Source organism: Neophocaena asiaeorientalis, unplaced genomic scaffold (genome assembly GCF_003031525.2).
Source record: "Neophocaena asiaeorientalis asiaeorientalis breed wild unplaced genomic scaffold, Neophocaena_asiaeorientalis_V1.1 scaffold265, whole genome shotgun sequence".
NCBI lineage: Eukaryota > Metazoa > Chordata > Mammalia > Artiodactyla > Phocoenidae > Neophocaena > Neophocaena asiaeorientalis.
In genome coordinates this window covers 928,067-950,599 of record NW_020172172.1, presented here as the reverse complement: position 1 = coordinate 950,599, position 22,533 = coordinate 928,067, and the positions used below count along the sequence as shown (strand labels likewise).

At 46.5% G+C, this 22,533-nt stretch overlaps 1 protein-coding gene across 1 annotated transcript in view; it reads right to left on the bottom strand.

The window, feature by feature from the left end:
* The window catches only part of ITGA9 (integrin subunit alpha 9), a gene marked incomplete at its 5' end in the record, with an annotated part of 338,540 nt that overhangs the window by 114,432 nt on the left and 201,575 nt on the right, over positions 1 to 22,533 (bottom strand). The window contains one exon of the mRNA XM_024756339.1: positions 17,209 to 17,359. Within this exon, the coding sequence (XP_024612107.1) occupies positions 17,209 to 17,359 (151 nt within the window). The remainder of the gene's footprint in view (positions 1 to 17,208; positions 17,360 to 22,533) is intronic.

Below are 22,533 nucleotides of genomic sequence, written 5' to 3'. Positions count from 1 at the left end.
TACTGAGCCCGTGAGCCACAACTACTGAAGCCCACTTGCCTAGAGCCCATGCTCCACAGCAAGAGAAGCCACCGCAATGAGAAGCCCACGCACCACAATGAAAAGGAGCCCCCACTCACCACAACTAGAGAAAGCCCGCGTGCAGCAATGAAGACTCAACGCAGCCATAGATAAATAAATTTATATATATATATATAAAAAAATGTTGGAGCTCTATGTTTTTCTCCTTACACCAAAGTAAATTCCACCACCAATAGACTGAAAATATAAGTGTAGGAAAAAAAGGAAACTATGAATCATTAATAAATACTTGGGTAGATATCTGGAGATGGGGAGGAATTTCTAAGCCAACACCAAAGTTAGAAGCTATGCATAAAGGAAAAGATGGATGAATTTGACTACATAAGGGTTATGATGAATTTGACTACATAAGAGTTAAAGTCTTCTGTTGGGCAAATTGTGACAAAGTTAAAAGAGAAAGGACAAATTGGGGATAACTGCCACAGGCAAAGAGTTACTATGTCTGGTTTAACATCCATAAAACACTCCACATGTCCCTTCATATAATATATATTCAAATACATAAGTACATAAAAATGACAAGAAGAAATTTGGGACAAACATACCCCAACAATTCCTAGTGGTCATAGCTGGGCCATGGGGTCACAGAAGATCCTTCTGCCCAGCAGAACTGACACCCCTCCCAGGCTCAGGGAGCAACAGAACTTCCTCTTATCCCCACACTAGGAGCCTTCTGGGAGGTGAGACTCTGTGGGGCACTCCCCCAGGGCAGGGCCAACATCTGATCCATCTTTGGGCCCTTGGGTGTCTCGTCACACAGCCTAGGTGCTCAGGGGATGTCTATGGAATTCTCACTTCTGAGATGGCATAAGGAGAGAATGTTTGGCTGAGGGGGACCCCAATGACACCTTTCCCAACTGCGACTTTCAGGAGAGCGGTATCCTTGGAAGGAGTGCCGGTGACTCCTTTTCTGTAGCTGACTGCACGGCGAGGGCTCCAGCACAGTCCCTACCCGGTCCACATAAAGCCCCACCTCTCCTTCCAAAATGGTGATCGGCTCCACTAGACACCAGTAGCCCAGTTACCTTCCTTCCTCCTCTGGTAAAGCTTTAGAGTTGCATTTTACCTGCTGAGTTGAGTAAGGGCAAACAGGACAGAGCTCTTATCCAAAGGTTGCAGGCTCCACAAGGTCCTCCTTTAACTCTCCTGGAGGAAAACTGAGACCTCAGTGGAGACCTTTTCACATACAGCTCTAACCACCTGTCCACCCACAGGAACACACTGGGGGCCATCGCTGTGCCACACAAGACACACGCTGGGTCAAGGCAAACCTTCGTTTGGAGAAGTGCACACACAACGGACAAAACACAGGCTTGGCCTCCAGACAGACCAGGCTCAGATCCCAGCTTCGCTGTTTCCTAGCTGCATCATCCTGGAACCACCTGTGCCTCTTGGAGCCTCAGGTTCCTCATTTGAAAATTGGGCTTAAAAATATAGTGGGTGATTATAATTACTATTACCCCCAGTTTCACAGGTGGGTCTGTACTCACACAAATGCCGTCAGCCCCCTCATGCACGTTGTCTGTCTTTGCTAAAAACGGGCCCCTTGAGCACCAAATAACTCACCCATTCACCCCCCAGAATCCCACCTGGGCCCTGAGCCATACCTCTGGGGGTCCATGTGCACACATGAGGGTACATGACCTGTTCCATAGCCTTTGGGAGCTCCCTGAGAGCAGAGGCGGCCTCACTGAGGCCAAAGCTTCCAGACGGCCTGTGTGGTTTGAAAGCTGTATCTACTCTAATCTCCCTCAATCCTACAGCCTGTGGACTGCTGTTCCGTATCCTTCACTCTATCTCAGTGAGGACCAGAAAGAAGCGAGTGAAAAAGAAAGAACTGTGGCCGGTGATTGAGTGTGGTTTGATGAGGGAGCCCATCCTCGCCTGTGAGGTTGACACGAGGTGGGGGGGTGGAGGTGTCACAGCGGACCCTCTTGGTCCACATCCCTACCCTGTCTCTCCAGCTGCCGGCATCTGCATTTTTTCACCAGAGAGCTTTCTCTAGTGACAAAGCTCCTCTGTCCCCTTTGCAAGGCAGGCCAGAAATGTCAGGGTATTAATGCCCCCAGGAGCAGCCCTCAACCAGTGACTGTTGAGAGGTGGTAGGTAAAGCCCCGGCCCCATCATCGCTTGGGTAGCATCACTCTGAGATGCTTATTCTATGGACCCCGAGTTCCCCAGTGGGAGTAGCCCAGTTGTCCAACAGTAGTACTTGGCTTCATAACCTGACCGTTTTCAGCTGCTTTCTTTCTTCTCTCTCACTTCCCCATTCCCCTACCTTCACCTCCCAAACAAACTACTTGCATTTGAATTCTTCTCTCAGGGTTTACTTCTGGGGAAACCTAACCAAGACATGGGTGTCACTTTTGGTTCTTGTAAAGAACACATAGCACAGATGCTTTTCAAGCCCGTGGGGACTGTAGCTCACATTCTCAGCCCTACCAAAGGCCTGCAAACCTGGGGCCATTGCAGAAACCCACCTGGACAAAGGATTGCTCTGCTGGAAACAGCTGCTGGCTTCAAATGAGGAGGGTGTGCTGGAAAACCTGCAGGCATGGCCTCAGTCTGTCGCCTGTCACCCCCAAAAGGCACAGACACAAAGCTGCTCCTCAGTGATGAGTTTTAGCACCAAAGGCCTGATCTTACACAGCAAGACTCTATCACTATGGGGGCGGGGGTAGCATTTCTCCATTTCTCTGATTCTTGGTGGTTTCCCTTTCCAGGGAGATAAGAAATTAGCATCTCTCTCCAAGCTATTAGTTGTTTAAAAAGAGCATTTAATACTTAAAAACTACTAGTGCAATGTAAAACCTAATGGAACTGACACAGTAGTCATAAAGTAGGTAGAAGGACAGAAATATCCTTCATTTATCTATATACATATCCACCATCCATACATTTGTTCATTCAACAATATTAAGATCCGACTACATCCCAGGCATTTAGGTGTCAGGGATGAATCAGTGACTAAAAAGCCATTCAAGACAGTTAGAAACAATTAGTATGTCAGATGACAGGTTTGATGAAGAAAATTAGGGTACAGGGATGAGATGAGGATGTCTGGAACAGTAGGATATTTCTAATCAGGTGCCATCTGACCAGAGGCAAGAAGGAAGTGAGGGAGTGGGCCATATGCACATCTGAAGAAGAGTCAGTGCAAAGGCCCTGAGGCAGGAACAAGCTTGGTGTGTTGAAAGGAACAGCAAGGAGGCCATTGCGGCTACAGTGGAGAGGGCAAGGAGAAGAGGGGTGGATATGTTCACAAAAGCAGCAACTGGGTTGGGTCTTATGGAGCCTTATGGGTACTGAACGGAACGAAGCTTTACAATGAGATGGGAAGCCACTGGAGGGTTGTATGCAAAGGAGTGTAACAGAGCAAGGGTGAAAGCAGGAGCCTAATTAGGAAGGAAGCCACTGCAGCAAATAATAGGCAAAGAAGATGGTAACCTGGGCCAGGATGGAAGCAATGATGATGGCAAAAAGTGGTTGCCTTAGGGACGGACTCTGCAGGTCCAGTCAGCAGGCCACGGTGGGACAGCTGAGGGGTGAGAGAGAAAGAGGGAGCCAGGAAGAATGGAGTTGCCATTTCCTGCAAATGGAACTGGTCTGGGGGGATTAGGATCCCACTTTGGACATCCTTCTCTCCTGTTAGAAATGCTCTCATTCATGATGAGGGTGATGACTAGATGGATACAGATGTATGCAAAAAAGTATTGATCTGCACACTTAAGATGTATGTATTTTAATCTATGTAAATTGTATCTCAAGGGGAAAAATGCTATTAAAGACTAAAAATGAAACCCCCAAAATGAACTAATTAACTATACTAATAGTTGCTGATGGGTCCAGAAAAAAAAAAAAAAGGAGGGAGAAATGAGCCCTGGATTCGGCCAGGTGGAGGTGATGCTCATCTGCATGTCACCTGTTAGTCACACAGCCAGTCTCAAGCACAGTCTACTCTCTGGCTCAGGGAACCTTCCCCTTTTCTCTAGTTGAGCACACATTCTCTTTATCTCAGTCTTAGTGTGTGGCAGCTGTGCTCACGGCTCAGTGACCCTGTCACCTCTAGGAAGGGGACCACCCCCCCCCACACCCCGTACACTGTCCTGAGACCTTCCTCTAGAGGCCTCAGGACCCCTCCCTGGTTTTGAATTTCTCTGTTTTCTCCAGCATACGTTCCTTTACGGAAGAGCTCACCTTGTTGCTTCCTGCATGGTGGAATGGCTGCCATTTAAAAATTTAGCACTAGAGAGAAGCAGCATCACCTCTAGCCACAGAGACAGAGACTGATTTCCCCAGTCGGCCAACCAGATCTTCAGGAAAGCATCTGAGAGACTTCCTGGCGGCTCAGACAAGGAAAGCTGGGCCAAAAGGTGATGTTAGCACCAGCTCAGTCACTTACTGGTTGTGTGACCTCAGTCTCATTAACCTTTATGAGTCTTGAACATAAAATGATTGTGTTCCCTTAACTTTGGGAGTCTTGACTCCCTCATCTACACATTGGGAATAAGAGCCCCCATCACACAGGGCTGTGGTGAGGGCTCAATGAGATAAACCCCCCGAGCCCTGTGCTTGAAGGATGCTTCATAAAAGCCTCCTCCTTCCCTCCCCAGGCACTCTGTGAGCGCCTCCATGTCTGCCCAGAGGGCATCACACCCAGAGCACCACCAGGCCCCTGATCCAAGTGCATTTAGGGTCCTCATCAATGTCTTGGTAAGTTACCAAGTTAGATGACCTGAAGTCAGGAGCTCAGATCTCCCTCAAATTTTGCTATGCAGGCAAATACCTAAGGATCTTGTTGAAATGCAGATACTGGTCAGCAGATCCGGGTAGTCAGGGTGGAGATTTTGCATGTCTAACAGGCTCCTAGGTGAGGCTGTGCTGCTGGTCCATGACTGTATTTTGAGTAGCAAGGCTATAAATGACACAACTTCCAAATAGCATAAAAAGACCAGAAAAAATTAGAATAAAGGCATCACAAATAAATGCAAGTGTGCTGTGGCTGCCACATTAACAGAAATATCATTTTTAGACCTGGGGCAATAATAACTCTATGCTGGGCACACTGGATAGCAGTGCAGGCCTGAGTTTTACATTTTAAGAAGGAAACAGATAAAAAGAACAGTAAAGAAGGGGCTGGAAATATATATACCAAACAGTCAGAAGGACAGGGGTACTGGACCTTGACCTTTTTTTTTTTTGCGGTATGCGGGCCTCTCACTGCTGTGGCCTCTCCCGTTGCGGAGCACAGGCTCCGGATGCGCAGGCTCAGCGGCCATGGCTCACGGGCCCAGCCTCTCCGCGGCATGTGGGATCTTCCTGAACCGGGGCACAAACCCATGTCCCCTGCATCGGCAGGCGGACTCTCAACCACTGCGCCACCAGGGAAGGCCGACCTTGACCTTTCTTGCACAGATTGGCCTGGATGTAGAGCTGGAGCACCTCTGTTGGAGGCCCTGAATCCAAATACAGTGACATCTTGATTGGAATGGCTTCATCTTGTGAAAATAAGAAATGCAGGTATCAATGATGATAGATAAGGTGAACAGATAGAAATTACCTTATACTTTATCAGGATCCAAAGTCTACTGTAGGAGTAGTCCCCTTGGGCACTGCTTATTAGGCAGAACTGGGTCACATCACCTGCTGGTTCTCACCAGGGGCTCTGCTGCACCTGACTATGGCCAAACTAGATCTCCCCAAAAGGTATTCCTGAGGGCGACTGCAAAAAAATCCTAAATGCAGTAACGCAGAGCTTGAAAAAACTTTGGCAGAAGGACAGTAAGACAGTAATTGTGCTGGTCACTTGCCTGTTTGTCTGTGATTCATTCCCTGCCCTTCCCCCTTTCTTCTTTTTTTTTTTAAATTAACCAATTTATTTATTTTTGGCTGCGTTGGATCTTCGTTGCTTCATGTGGGTTTTCTCTAGTTGTGGCAAGGGGGGGCTACTCTTCGTTGCGGTGCACAGGCTTCTCACTGCGGTGGCTTCTCTTGTTGCGGAGCACGGGCTCTAGGTGCACAGGCCTCAGCAGTTGTGGCTCCCGGGCCCTAGAGCACAGGCTCAGTAGTTGTGGCACACGGGCATAGTTGCTCTGTGGCATGTGGGATCTTCTCAGACCAGGGATCGAACCCGTGTCCTCTGCATTGGCAGGCGGATTCTTAACCACTGTGCCACCAGGGACCCCTCCTTCCTCCTTTCTGCTTTGTATCTCAGAGACACTTGCAAACGACCACTCCCAGGTTCCTGCTGTGGCTGGCTCTGCCGATGCATCCCAATGCTACTCTTCTCTTCCTCCCCGTAAACTGAACCTGGCTGTGTTTGGGGTGGCAGTGTGTCCAGCCAGCAAAACTCATCTCCCGGCCTCCCTTGTGGCTGGGGTGGCCATGTGACATGGTTCTGCAATGAGATGTACATGGAAAATGCTGAGTGGAGCTTCAGGAAAGCTCCTTAAAAGGGAGCAGGCCTGTTATGTTTCTTCTTCTTATTGCCTGGAATACAGTTGCAGTGTTGGAAGTGGACACCAAGAAGCAATGTGTATGAGGCAAGGCTGAGTGGAAAGAGAGAGGAACTGGGTTTCTGATGGCATCGTACAATTACTTACCAGTCCACTTTGAGACTTATTATTACAAAGGAAAAATCAAAATCTCATTAGTATCACTTACATGCAGCCAAACACATTTCTAACTGGTTTTTAAAATCAGCTGCTTAATCTACTTGCTTAGGAGAACAGGACAGGCTGGCTAGTTATTCTTAGGTGCCTGGGGAAGAATGATGCCAGTGGCCATCAGGGAGCAGGGATGCTCCTTGTAAGGCTGGCCTCAAAGGGATGAAATGACAGCTCTGGAAAACTGGACTGCAATGGACCACAGCTGTGCATTCATGTTGTCTCTTAAATTCCAAGGGCCTCCACAGTTGCTGATTCCCCTATTCAGGAGTTGGCAGAAATATCCTGTGTGCAACTGACACTGAGAACATCACAAAAACACCTCAAGAGCTCAAAGATCTTTGTCCATATGCTTGTAATATACCTTCAGATCACAAAGAGCACCCACTGATGGTAATCCTGCTGTAGCAAGTGTTTTTAGTGGTCCACGCCATCCCCTGGGTCCCCCCTTGATGTGTCCACCCTCTGGCTTCAGTGCGCATTTGCTTTCACAAGCCAGCACCTGTGGGTTTTCTGAGGCCTGCCCTCTGGCTTCTGGAGCTGCTCCATCCACACCTCACCCTCAGAGCATGAAAAGTGCCTGGGGCTTCATTTCCTCCGTAACTGGCCCTTAACCAATGACCAATGCTCGTGGGAGAACCAAAGCCCAGGTTCCTGGCCTTGAGATGTGGCAGTGCCGAGGTGTGGCCCCCATTTCAGAGCTCACGCGAGGCCACCCTCTTCATGACTTCGCCTGAGACGCACCCTTTCTTGCCCTGCTCCCCCAACTCCCCACGTGGAGCTCCCTGGGGAGCACATCCCTCATAAACCACTTGACATGAATCCACACCTCGGGATCTGCTTCAGGAAACCCAGCCTGAAACACCTAATTCTTCTTGATTTTTTTAGTTTTCTTTTGTTGGATTTAGCAGATGAATTTCATGGCTTTCTTTTTAAGAGGTGCTGTGCTGCTTTATAAAAAAGATTTAAAATCCAAGACTCCCCCTTTCCTCTTAAAAGAGGGAATTATTAAATTGCTGTTGTGCAGTTCATTAGGAAAAAAAATATAGAGGCTTAACACGTGTTTTCTAAACTCTCCCCGCACGTATCTGCTCAAGTCCTGCAGCTCTGGAAAACTACTTTCGTGAAAAATCCTTGTTGTAGCTACAGCTCTGTTGACATTTCTCAAGCAAAACGTAGCCTTCCTTCCCAACGCAGTGAATACACAAATGCAGCTTTTCACATACGTGAAAACTGAACCCCGCCGTGGAACACTGAGGCCACGGTGTAATTTGAAATGGGTGTCTGGGTTTCTCCCCCACTTCCTCGCTGCTGGCTGTCACAGAAAGGGCCCAGCCTTCCTCCCAGGCACAGCTTCACTCTGGGTTAGGACAGCTCTGATGGGGTCAGAAAAATGCTAGCGCGATGGCCACAGGTAACCCAGGGTGAGGACCTGCAAACCTGGCCTGGACCCTGCTCCCCACCACCCACACTCCTCCTCTCCAGGAGGAAGGTCAGGGCCGGCAGAAATAAGTCAGAAACTCAAGGGGCTCTAGGGAACATGGGATTTGCCTCTGACAAGCGGGATGGGGAAGACCATTGGAGTGAGAGAGTGTGCTCTGTGTTAAGAGCTTCAAATGGCCCTTGGATCCAGGTGAGGTCTTTCTGCTTGGCATTAAGCAGGAAGTTCGAGGTAAAGCACCAGGGGGCTTGGGGCACTGGATTAAAAACAGGAAAGGGGCGGAAAAGACTTACTATTTTCTGAGTATCAATATCCACTCTCAGGGCTCTCTTACAAGGGCAAGCAGCAAGTTCATGCATCATCTTAATGGCCTGGCCAAGATGACTATAAACATCTAAGGGTTGCATTTTACTCAAGGCTACTATTAACTTGACAAGAGACACCGGAGAAAGCAGAACACAATGAAAATCAGTTCCTGCCATGAATGGGGGCAGTGGCAAGGTGCAGGAAGGCTGTATGAAATCTGTTTACACGCTCAATGATGAGGTGCATGCACTTCCGCCCGCAAACCCTTCCAAAGAACGATGCTGGGCTGCCCAGCTCCACTTAATACATTTCATTTTGTCCCTGTGTACGGATGTGGCTTCTGTGTGGAACCTTTTGTCTTGAGAACAGGCCAGGGCACTCCCACAAACATAAAGGTACACAAACATGGCAGGGTCTAATCTTGCCTGATCTACCTGAGTTAGAAACTGGATCAGTCTTATGGCCTGGTGCCACGTTGAATGGTTTGCCTTGAACTTTAGAAGGGGTTGCCCTTTCTGGGGTAAATGTAGACATAGCTGGAAGAATCACTTTACAAGAGACACAAACTTGTTAGCCCTCTATGTGTCTTGTCGTAAAGAATAAGCCACTGAAAGCTGCGGAAGCTGCCCTGCAGCTTTTCCCCGCCAAAGCTGAGTTTAATTCAGAACTCAAAGCACTCACTCCACAGAGAAAGCAAAACTGGGCTTCCCTTCCAGCATCTTTCTACATTATTGTCACACCTCCCACGTTAGACCCTGTCATGGAGGAAATAAAAGGACACAGACTCGTTCCTCCATTGCAGCTCCTCCAGAAGACTAGGAGGTGATGCAACAACTCATCAGTCGAATCCAGTGACTTACAACCAATGGGTGACAAGCAGGAACTACACTTCTTACAAACAGGAAGTGCTCCGAATGCGATCAAACGCATCACAGTGGAGGGTCTATGTTCTCCCCACTTGATTCATGATCACTCATCCTCCTCACCTGTCTCCCTCCTCCAGATTATCATATTAAGTGAAGTCAGAGAAAGACAAATACCCAATGATATCACTTATATGTGGAATCTACAAAAATGTTATTTACAAAACAGAAACAGACTCACAGCCATAGAAAACAAACTTATGGTTACCAAAGAGGACAGCAGGGGGGAGGGGGGAGAGATAAATCAGGAGCTTGGGATTAACATATACATATTACTATATGTAAAATAAAGAGGGAAGAGATATGGGGACATATGTATAGCTGATTCACTTTGTTATAAAGCAGAAACTAACACACCATTGTAAAGCAATTATCCTCCAATAAACATGTTAAAAAAATAAATAAAAAATAGACAACAAGGACCTACTGTATAGTACAGGGAACTATATTCAATACCTTATAATAAGCTATATGGGAAAAGAATCCAAAAAAGCATAGATATATGTATATGTATGTGTAACTGAATCACTTTGCTGTACACCTGAAACTAACACAACATTGTAAATTAACTATACTTCAATTAAAAAAAAAAAGGTAAGGGACTTCCTGGCGGTCCAGTGGTTAAGACTCCATGCTTCCGATGCAGGGGGCATGGGTTCAATCCCTGGTCAGGGAACTAAGATCCCATATGCCATGCAGCACAGCCAAAAATTTAAAAAAAGTAAAAAAAATTTCATGAACACCACATTTGGGTTGACCCTCTCCAATTCCCTCCTTCCCCTCAATAAACACTCATCTCCAGTGTCTGGCTAGCTGATCTGCTGCCCAGGGGTAGACCTGAATTGCCATCAAGGCTGCAGAAAAACTAGGTTCTACCAGAAATCCAGGTCCATGGGCCAAACAGGCAGGCAAGACAAAAGGACTAGAACATGTGGAAAATAGCAAAGTGGGAGGTCACGACTGGTGGCCTACAGGCTGGATGCAGTCAAGAGGACATGTTTTGTTTGGCCCATACAATGTTCAGAGAATATTTTAATTAGCTGCCAATGCCATGAGATTTCACATAAAAATGTGGATTTTTGGCTTTTGTTGAAAAACAGGAAGTCTGGCAAACTGGCCCTCACTCCCATCTGGCAACAGGTGACCGCTGCTGGGCATGGGTTGCCTTCTGTGGAATAGGCTGGAATCCTCCATTTTTCCACAGTCTCCACTGCTTCCTACTGTCCCACACCCAGCCCCCTTCACCCATTTACAACACCTGCCTTGCCCCACTCCTGTAGACTGTGAGGTGTGCGCCTGCAGAATCCCAGTGAAGTGCTATGAGGCCAACTTACAACTTCTGGAAGCCTAGAAAGTGAAGTGCTCAGGGTGGAGGTGCTGGTGAGCCCTGCTCAGATGGCTTGCACCTTTCAGGCTGCTCCAGCCCACTTCCAGCTGCCAGGGTTTGCATCTCTGTGCCTGAGAACATCGTTCCAGAACTGTGTAGATGGCTCTGGCCATGCATGTTATAAGACATTAGTACTGGCGAATAAACACCCCAAGAAGGCCTCAACCACTGACTCTTTGGGAGGGGGTGTAAATCCCCAGCTCCCTCACCCCTGAAGCTTGTGTTCTGTCCTGTTTCCCGAGTTGCCCTGCAGGATGAAGCCCCATCACCCACTGTGGTACCTGGTGTAAAAGCACCCTCTTCATTAGCTGCCTTCACCTGCCTGTATCACTTCACTTCCTTACCAGTGTTTCCTGCACCTCTCAAATAAATGAATTGACCTCAATTCCTTGTTTCAAGGTCAGCATCTGGGAGACCCAAATCAAGAGTGCACGCTGTGGAGAAGAGACTAGGTCAGGAGCCTGCCCTTCCTCTCTCTTCTTTCCCAGCGTGGGCTTCCCTAACTCCAAGGCAAACTGCTGCGTCCCCTTTGTACCCAAAAGTCAGCTGCGAGCTCTCCCGCACCTGCTTGAAGCTTACAATGTCCGTGTTCCACGTGTGCACGGCAGTCAATATCATAAAGATGTACTCATGAACCCAGCCTCTTTTTTTGAGTTTCTCTCGCTCATGTGAGTTATTCATGAGTGCAGGAGTCCTACCTGACAAGCTACTTCAGCACAGAACAGCAGGCATCAGCATTCCTAAAATGTCCTGACATCACCCTGCCACTAGGAATGGCACTGCTCCTTTGTCCCTCATGGGCAACCTCTTTCCATCTCGCTGGATTCCTTTTGTCCCTCCTCCTTTGCTCTCCTCTGCCGTCTCACCCTTACTCCAGCCCAGCTCTGGACTTCACCTCCCAAATAAATTCGCCCACCTCACCCACCGACCCCAGGTCTGCAATGTTGGCACCGGCTGACACCAACTCTTCAGACACCCATCCATCTACCCCTAGCATCTGTCTAGGGATTTTGTCCAACCCAAGACTAGCTGTCACAGTAGCGACTTGCTTCACCTTCAAAGCAACTTCTCAGCACCTCTGTAGAGCAGCTGGCATCTTGTACTTTAAATGCTGCCTGATATGTCTTTCACCCTATTAGGCTCTGAGCTCCCTGGGAGCTAGGACCAGCACTTATTCCTCCTTGTGTCTCCTAGCTGCCGGTACAGACCCTGGCACTTAGCGGATACTTAATCACTGCTGTCCAAACAACTCCATTCCTGTTCCACGGATGCAAGAAGAACTAAGTCCCTTTGTGCCAAGTAGCACCAAGGCAAGAAATGACAACTCAACTTTACCTTGATTCCAGTGCCACATAGCTGTAATGACTCCAGAGGGCACCGTTCATGTATTCTGCGGAACCGTACTCTGAGGTGTCGCTCACGTAGAGCCCAAGGTGAACGTGACCCTAAAGTTGTATGATGCAGTGGTATTCCAAACCATGTTTTCTCCATTCTTATTCTCTCTTTTAGCTTTATGTAGGTGAGAGAAAAGTCAACCCTGTGCAGCCCACATTCTTATAAGCAGTCTTCCCTTAAAGGAAGAACAAATCCACGAAAGAAGCCTCGCATGAGATAGAAAAATCCATCTCAAGTGATATTTTTTTGTTCAGTCTCAGAAACTGATACATCACTAATTGTGTGATGACAGAGAAGACTGGAGACCTTGTAGTCAGGGCCTGGGCCCTGAGTTGCTTTGTGACTCTGGACAAGAGGGACAGCTAGTCTTCCACCCATCCACCCAACTATCCATCTACCCACATCACCTGTGCAGCCATGCGAGGGGCCTGCATGGGTGACCCCTGAACTGAGATGTGAGGTCAGAGCAGTTCATTAAACAAACTGGGGCTGGGGTATTCCTGGGTAAAGGCAGCTTCAGTAATAAAGTATGAATGGATTCAAGCATGTATGTGGGGGATGGTGAACAACAAGGCCAGGGAGGAAGGGAGGCAGGAAGGACCAGGCTGGGAAGGGCCTCTCATGAACAGCTGAGGAGCCTGAGCTCCATCCTGAAGAATGTGAAGCAGGAGGAGTGACAAGATTAAGTTTCTTCTCAAATTTTTATGGTAAAACAGATTATAGGCTTATTTTTATTAATCTTTAAAATTATATATTTACTGAGGCAATAATTTTTTTACATTTGCTTAATATTTTCAATATTTGTAAAAATTGTTTTTGCTTACTTTTTTTATTTGGCTTTAATACACTTTTTATTCAACAATACGCTGTATCTGTAACTGTTTCTCAGGAAGAGTTTCACGGCTGTTCAAGCCTTCATGACTTTTGTGGCAGATGCTGCCAGTGCCTTGCTCGTGTTCCCTGTAAACACCCGTAGGGCTGGTCACTTGAGGCCAGTCCCCTTCCAGGCCCAAAGCTCCCCCATCTCTCTGGCTGAGTTGTTTCCTGGCCCCAGGAAGTATGGCCCAGAGCCAGGGAAGGCTGCAAAGGCTAGACAGTTAATGCCTTTGGAGTGATTCTCCATGGATGAGCAACAGGAGTTGGTGGATAAACCCTCCAGCAGCTTCCTTACCCTACAGAGCAGTGAGTCTGAGGGGTGACTCTGTCTCTCAGAGGGTCTGCAGCAGGATGGAGCCCGAACTGCTCACAGCACCACCTGCCCCTCCGTGCACACTCTCCTGTCTCTCGTCACTCACCACTCCCACACCGTGCCCCACCCCCACCCCCGGAGACCACTCTCTAAACTACCTACACCACCACCAGCGTGTCTGGGTCTGCTTTGGGGGGAATCCAAAACAGGAGAGTTAGTAGACTTTACAAATTCTTATATATTCAAGGATATCTTTATTTTGCCTTTACCATGGAGGGCAAGTTGGTTGGGTATAGAATTCTTATTTCACCATGGAACAATAATTTCTAATTATTGCTATTAATGTTACAGAAATCTGTAGAAAATGGCTTTCTTTGTTTTCTGTTAGGTACGAGTAGTATCATTTTTATACCTGTAAAATTAGAAATGTCATGAGGTTATGTGTAAACATTAAACTGTTCTTAACACTTTTGCCTAATGTCTGCAGCACCCATTCAAGAAAACGGAGATCCTTCTTTGCTGTCTACTCATGTCTTCTATTCCAGTGATGCTGGAACTGTTTCTATTTGCTGATTCTCCAGCCTCCACCTTCCATACCTAGTCTTCACTGCCATCCTTCTCCACTGCTCTGTTCTTTTTCTCTGAATTCTCAGAGACCTCCTCAAATACACCCTCTGCAACAATGAATCAACTTCCCGTACTGCCAATTCTGCCCTCTCCTGATCATAACACATATTTTTTTTCTTTTTGGCCATGCTGCGCGGCATGCAAGATCTTAGTTCCCCAACCAGGGATCTAACACAGGCCCCCTGCAGTGGAAGCATGGAGTCTTAAGCACTGGACTGCCAGGGAAGTCCCCATAACACATATTTTGATTCTGCCATTACCTTCTTGGTTTCATTATAATATTTCCTTATCCCACTCAAAACCTTTATTTTTGCTTCTCTCTCAGCCCATTCCCTTTTCTTCTCAGTCTGTTGCTCTTCTATCTGATCATTTGCTGCGTTCATTTTTTTCTTGAATTTTACTAAAAACAAAAGCAGACGCTCAGTAAAATTTACTTTTGTTTTCTATTAATAGTCTTTTAAAAGGTATGCTTTCCCTCTGTATCTGGAGGTATACTTTTCTTACTTAATGTGCTAGAACCTTTTGGTAGGGCCCATGTTGGTTCTGGTAGGTGGATCATGGTGGGTGGGCCCTCTCCTGTCTCCCTCATTACCCGCCTGCATGCCGTTAAAACCTTCCTCTGAGCTGAGTGATGCCATTTATATTCCCCAGTTGCTTAACTTTGCAGTTGTGGTTGTAGTCACAGGAAGGGAATATTTTTTCTCTATTATTCCTTCTCCTGCTACACTGAGGGCCATCTCACCCATCTGCTTTTCTAGCCAGTCCTGCCTCTGCAGCAGCTACATGATATAATGTCTCTGTGCCCTGCCACCTTTACTGGACTAATGCCCACCACATCCTGAAGAGCCCGATACCCTGTCAACTTTCTGCCAAATTGAAACCTAGTGTCCCCTGTGCCAAAGGTTTTAAAGGTTGCTGGGACTCAATGCCAAAGAGATAAAAATGTGCTCTCATTGGCCCCATGATCAGTTACAGTAGCTAGTGACACACCTGTGTCCTTCTCACATGCGTCGTCCTTGACTGACCAGAGTCCCCTTGTCCAGGATGTCAGGGAGGCTACTCACCACCGCCCCCAGTGGTCAATGATGATGACAGGGTGGAAATGGTGCTCCCCTTCCACTTCAAGGGGGGACAGTTCTGCTGAGCGATTTATGCTCTAGGGCATTCCCCCACCTCTTTCCACCCCACAACCCAGACCAAGGCTGGATTTTACACCCTTACTCAGCCCTTTCTGCCCCAACCTGCTTCCCACACTTCTTTTCTCCTGAGAACATTCCTCCAATAAATCAGGTGCACCTGGATCACATGCAGTAAGGAGGGAATGGGAAAATGTATGTAAAACCCGTGGTGTATAACACATGGTCAATAAATGCTACTTCCCATTACCCAAATAATTATGATTATGGATATAACCATTTGCTCATACTAATCTCTGTAGAAGATATTCATCATAATATTATTTAAAAGAGAATAAAATTGGAAATAATCTAAATATCCAATAGTAGGAATTCATAGGCAATCCATACTATATCCTATAATAGAATATTATACAGTCTCCAAGCCAAAAAGAAAAACATGGTGAAGGGAAGTAAAGCAAGATGCAGGAGGCTACTTAGTTTATAAATTATACCACCAAGTCCTATGTACTAACAGAGTGGGGCAAGCTCTGAGCTTCCTAGCAGACAACAGAGACAACGAAGCTTAGTTGGTTATAAGGATGACTGTGTCCACAGATATGAACAAGCCAAAATGCTCTGGAAAAGCACAGCTATTCCTAATTCTGAGGCAAAGAGGAAGTTCTCCCATGGGTCCTGAGTGACAGGAATACATTCAATGCGATGACCCAGTCACCAGCCACATCCTCTTAGTTACCATAAAGGTGAGTTCCACAGGTCTGGTCCCTGAGTGAACCCCCCTCCCCCCATCCACCCTCCTACGCCCCACAAGAAGACCCATCACAGACATGACATTCTGTAAAAGAGATTCGGTGCACAGCCAGGTAATAGAACCCTGAAGACTCTTGGCTCCCTCTGGACTGGGCTTAAATCAGGGACAATTTTGGGGGTGTAGAAGTGGCTGGAAAGCATGCCCTTCTTGCATTCAATGCCTCTGTGGCCTCCCCTACCCTGTAGCTCCAGAAGCTACAGAGCATCAGAGATTCTAACATGACCGCTTGGGATGTTCTTGAAGCGCCTTTCAGGATGTCTCCATATGCCAGCTGCCCCCTAAGCCGGGCAGGGTTGGCACAGTCCTGTCCAAACAACTGAGCCTAGCAGGACCTGTGCCTGGATAGAGGCTGCCCACCGCCCAAAGGCACACCAAGTGCTCACCTGTGGGCAGGGCCAAGGTTTCCCTTGGAAAGTGATTCCGGCTCCATTTTTACACAGACATCAAGGCGCTGCAGTTCAAATCTGTGAACACTTTGAAAAGCTGCAAAACTTCCCATCGGAACAGCTGCCCACAGTCAGACAACCACCAGGTAGAAGTCAGTCTATCCGAGTCCACTCATTCCTCCTGCCGCCTACGTTTGAGACCCATTACACTTTCTTCCCCAAAGTGGTTCACTGAGGGGGATTATGGGACCAGAGGGAATTCCAGCTCCTTTTTCCTTTCTGAGTCATGCTATTTAAACGTCAATCATGCAAATAAATTAAATCGCTCTTTAAAACTCACTCAATTCATGGAAATAATTTAATTTCCTCAATTCACTAAAATATCTCAGGACTAAATCAATATGCCAAAGCAGAGGCAGATGTTCATGACCCTCGAATGGAAAACATCAAGGGCACCATTGGTGATAATGTGTATGATAAGCAGTGATCTGTTCTCATTTCTTATCTGGTTTTTCACAACAACTACTGACCTACAGTGGGAATATTCTAGAACATGCGTGTGCCGGAGATGATGACTGCATCATCTCAGAGAAGGGGCCAGACATAAAACTGTGCAGAGAGGGTTTCACAAGAGAGAAGGGATGGGAAACTGGGAAACAGTGTGAGATATGGATTCGACTCTGATGCATCGTGGGTATTTACGGTTTCTTTGGCTTTTACCAACAATGCTTTCTAAGTTCAGGAGGAAAAAATTATAATTCCAAGCGATCCTCCACATAAAGGAATAACCTCTGCAGAATCACTGCATATTCCAAGGCACGATGAAAGTCAGCAAATGCACTAGATGTGGGTCCTTCTTACCTTCTGCCACATGTTGATGAAGAAGAGCTCCCGGGAAACGTTGAAGGACACGTTGGCATCATAGGCATCGTCCCCGAGGTTGGAGATGGAGATGTTTAGGGAGATATTCTTCACAGCCCCCATAGCTAGATACGGGGTTCTGTCATCAACACTGCAAGGAAATATGAACAGCAATAAGTGTTCTGAAGCTTTCACTGATATAACATGAGGCTTCAGGGGATAGCTGAGAGTGGGGGCAGAAACTCTACTGGGATCAGAACTACAAGTCCCAGGAAGCCCAGTAACTAGCCATGCGTCCTGGGGCACTCAGTCAGCCCCCATGGGCCTCAGCTTCGTCATCTAAGCACGGGGAGTTCTATGGTCCTGTGTTGCCTAACTCACTAAGCTGTCCTGTGGCTCATGTGAAATCTAGTGCATCCAACTTGGAAAATTATAAGACATTTAATAACCTATACATGGAATTTGGTCATATAGTAATTCATTCAAATATTTCTGAGCACCTACTACATGCCAATCACTACTCTACGTGCTAGAGAAAGCAGTGAACAAAAGAGAGTTCTTGCTTTCCTGTAGCTTCAAGGAGACAAAAAACACATACACAAAGAAGCAAACATACAGGTCAGATTGTGATGAGAGCAACGGAGAAAACTTACAAAAGGTAAGAAGGATAGAGGACACCAGATTTGGAGGGAGAGTGGGGTGCAATTTTAAATAGGCTGATCAGGGAAGCTTCACTGATGAGGTGACCTCTCAGTAGAAATTGGAAGAAAGAAAGAGAGCAAGATACCCAGATATCTGAGAACTAGCAAAGGAAAAGTTGTGTCTGGTGTATTCAAGGGCAGCAAGGAGACCCGTGTGGCTGGAGAGGAGTGAGTAAGGGGCAGAGTGGGAGGCAATGGGCTTAGAGGTGAAGGGAGTAGGGGTGGGCAGACCACGCATTGTGGGCCATCCCTAGGCCCATGGTTTGCCTCTGAGACAGGAGCTCCTGCAGGCCTCTGAGCAGGGCATGGTGTGACCTGACTTCAATGTTTAAAGGCTCACTGGATGTGATGTGAACAGTCCGGAGTGAGTGGTTGGGGGGGGCGGGGGAAGGAGAGAGCTTGGTTTGAAGGTACTTGTAATAATTCAGGTGTAAGAAGATGGCTGCCCAGACCACAATGTAGAAGCTGAGGTCATATTCTGGATGTCTCAAAGGTTGTACCAACAGATTTTGCTTATGGATTGGATGAAGGGAAGAGGGGTCACTTATTGAGATGGGAAAGACCATGGGTATAGAAGGTCAGCAGAGAAAATCCAAATGCCTATTGGGTTTTTAAGAAGAGATGCTGAGATAGTTGGATGTAAGGGTCTAGAGTGGAAGGAGGGGTCAGGGTTGGAGGTATGCATTTGGGTGGACTAGAAATGATCACTAGGGAATGCATGTAACTAGAGAAGGGGGTCTCATGTTTAGGAGCTAAAGATGACAAGGAGCCAGCAAAGGAGACTGAAAAAGAGTGGCTAAGGAGATGGGAGGAAAACCAAGAGAGACAGTCTCCAAGCAGCCACATGCTTCAAGAAAGGAGTAATCAGTTTCATCAAATGTGGTAATCTAACATGAGGAATTAGAACTGGCCACTGGAATTAGCCATCTGGAGGCCATTGGTGATCTTGATAAGAACTGCTGAAGTGCAGTGACAGGGATGATCGGAGTTGGTCTGAGAGAGGTAGGAGGAGAAGAAATGGAAACAATAAGCACAGCTGACTCTTTGGAGGAATTTTTCTATAAAGGAAAGCAGAGAAATAGGATTGACAGCTGGTGGGGGAAGTGGGCTCAAGGGAATTGTTTTTTTCTTTTCAGATGGGAATTATCATGGCATATTTACATGATCACAGGAAGGATCTACTAGACAGGGGACAATTAATAAAGACATGACAGGGCACAGCTGCTGGATGGCCTGGTGAACAAACGGAGGGGCAGGCCTCAGCTGGTACGAAGTGAGAAAGTGGAGCGCATGGCCCAGATGCATCAGTAGAAGGGTGGCAGGAACAAATGAAAGTTCCCCTGTGATTGTTTCCACTTTGCAGTGAAATAGAAGCAGCATCAAAGACTGGGAAGGGAGAGGGGGAGAGGGGAATATTTGAAGGGTGAGGAGATGGAGGGAAATGGCAGCCCAGGAGAGCGGGGGAGTGAATGGACCATCAACAGGATGAGGATGATGGTGGTGAGATGATGACAAGGATGAAGATGCACGTGAGGCTGATGATTATTAGATAATGTGAGTTTTGGACAAAATAAATTCACACTGGAGGCCGATCTTTGACTGGCCAGCCAGTTAGTGGCAGATGTCATCAAGCATATGAGGGTTTGAGTAACGGACAGTTGTTACTTTTGGCCCCTCAGCATCCTGACACATTTTTGTTTGGGGGGAATCTCAAGAGAGGTGGAAGAACTATCAGCAGAAAAGGGGCAGACCCTCCCTCTGCCCTTCTCTTGGTCATTCAAGTGTGGCCACTTAACTAAGTGCAGTCACGTGATCTAAGGGTGGTCAAGTGGCCTCAGTGTGGGGGGTGGAGGCTGCCAACTGGGGCCACGAAATTTGAGGGCTGCCCAATGACACCAGGGCCCTCTGAGATCATCTGAGGTGGTTGCAGAGGAGTTGAGAGCCCAGGGTTGGCATCCTGGGCTAAGCCTTGCCTCTCCGTCCTGCCTAGGCTCTGAACCAACCCATATCCTTCCAATAAATTCCTTTTCCACTTAAATTAACAAGCACATGTTTATTGTTGTTTGCAACCATTAATACAGCATGAAAGAGAAGAGAACTCTCCAAAATCTCAGTAGGCTATAAAACTTTGAAATATGCATTTTTGTGGGGGAGGGGATCATCATTACCCATCCATGAAGAGAGAACCTCACTCTCCTGCATGCCTGGCACGTCAACAAGAATAACGTGCAATGAGAGATCTGATGGCCTTGGTTTTGGAAGCAAGAGCTCTGAGGATCCAAACAAGATGTGAAAAATTAACTTGGAGAAAAGTTTCAAATTCTTGAATGGCCTCCAGTAAATGAAGACCCTGACCCCAACCTATTGTGGCAATTATTTATTATTGTTGGCCATTTTCATTTTAAACAATTGATGGGTTATTTCTGTCCTCCTGTTTGCTTTTTTAAGATTAAAGAAGTAATTCTCAGGCCTTGAAGAGTTATGAGAGAGCATTAGCCTTGCGTTATCTCAAGAAGGAATTGCCTAAGCACCCACAAGTAGCCTCAGAAAGTATCCATAGTTTCCAAATGAAATATTAAGCAGAGAGACAAGACAGAAAAGCCCAGGACCATGGGGCAGGGGCTGCCTGCTCACTCCAGTTTTGTCATTCATGTGATCAGCCTCCTTCCCTTGTGTGTAAACGGCAAGGGATCAGGCCAGGGATGTCTAATCTTCTGCCAGCCCCTAAAGCCTCTGTCACTTAATCAGGCAGCAAGGTCACTCCCAGGTTTTCAAAGTCAAATAAGGCAAACATGGCTCTATGATTAAGGGAAGCCAGGGACCTTCCAGGGCTGAAAGCAAACTCAGACGTTTTAACAAAAGAAGCCTCAAAGCTGTTTTCACTCTTTCTTCACATCTGAAAAGTCCACGTGCAAAACAGTAGATCTCTGCTTCCAAAGCTATTCTTAGAAATGAAATGCAATGTAGTTTGCCTGGTGCTGGGTACTTTCAAACAAGTTGTCCTGAAACCTTCAACAGCATGACAGCATGAAAAGTTCCTGATGTCAGCTGTATTTTTACAGATGAGGAAATCGAGATGCAGGGAGATAAGGTAGTCAAGTTGCTGAGCTTAGAACTCAGTGCCTCCTGTGCCTTCAAAGCCCGTCCCTCTCCACCGTTGCCTGCGTTCTCCAGCCCCTCGCCTGTCACACCCTTAGGATGCCCTTTCTGGTCTCCTGTCTGGGTGAAATAAATCTCCCTATTGTGAGCTTCTTCAGCCCCAGGGATCCACCAGCCCTTCATGGCATTTCCCAAGGTTGTCATGACATATTTATTTGTGTGGCTGTTTGATTAAGGATGATCTCTCTCCCCACTAGGATCTAGGCACAAGGGGGCAGGGACTTCTTCTGTCTGGTTTTGCTCATCATTGAACCCTCAGGGATAGAATGGTGCCTGGCACACAGTAGGTGCTCAACAAACCCTTGCTGAAAGAATGAATGGCATGCATGACCTCCCCACAACAGATCATGAGTTCAATCTTTACATTTACAGGTGAAGATGCCAAGCCCCCCACAGGGGAGTCCACTCTGATCAAGGTCACCAGGCCATGGAGGTGCTATGCTGGAGCTGGTGCCAAACTTCCTTCATCATGAAGGTTGTCTGAGCTACAACTCATATAATCTCCAGCTCAGCCAGGAAGGGCTTTGGCAAGAAATGTCATTTAATGACATCTGAAAAAAACAGGATTCCGTGAAGACCAACCTCTCGGACGGGACTGCTAAAAGAGTAAAACAATGAGGCGCAGTGTTTTTGTGCTAAACATTCCACGGGTGCTTTCTGATTTATTGAAGAACAATCTTTCTAATTTTCAAGGCATTTTAGTCTCTGAGAAATTTTCCCATTAATTCTAATTTGATTCTGCAGTCTTTTAAGTGGGTCAGATTTCTATGTACACCAATGACTCTGGTGTACTTTTATATGAAAGGCATGATTACTCACTAGCATAAGGTACAAACTGTACAGTTTCTATAAAGTTTATCTTACAGCACACATACAGCCTGCTGGAAACATCTTGCTCATGTTTTATCAAAAATAATAAATATAACTGTTCTAATACATCTTACAGCAGCTGTTTGTGAACGTGTTGGGTTTATATTGAAGTTTAGTGCCAATTCATTCAATACTCCAAATGTCAGATGCTGCTACGGGCATCTTAGTGGTCGTGTGGTACCTGAGGATCACTGTAGAAACTGTACTTTGACCTCACTCATTACTGTACATTAAAAACACATACCATTCAAAGTTCCTTATTGGGTAAATGCAATACATTTCCATACCAAATCATCCTATGCTGAACCATTAAAGGTCACTAAAGCAAATTCTTCCTTTTCTACCATCACAGAAACAGTTTTATGCAGATAATTCTTTGGTGAAGATACTAAGGAAAGAAACTAAAGCAGCTAAATTGGTGTTTAATAATTTTCTATTAGATCATTTTAGACCTTCCTTATAAAGTTTATAAAGATATAAACAATGACCTTATTTAAATAACTTGTGGTTATAATCTATCTTTTACAGAATATAATACTTTTATTTTCTTTTGCTGCTAGTTTTTTTTTTTTTTTTTTTTTTTTTTTTTTTTTTT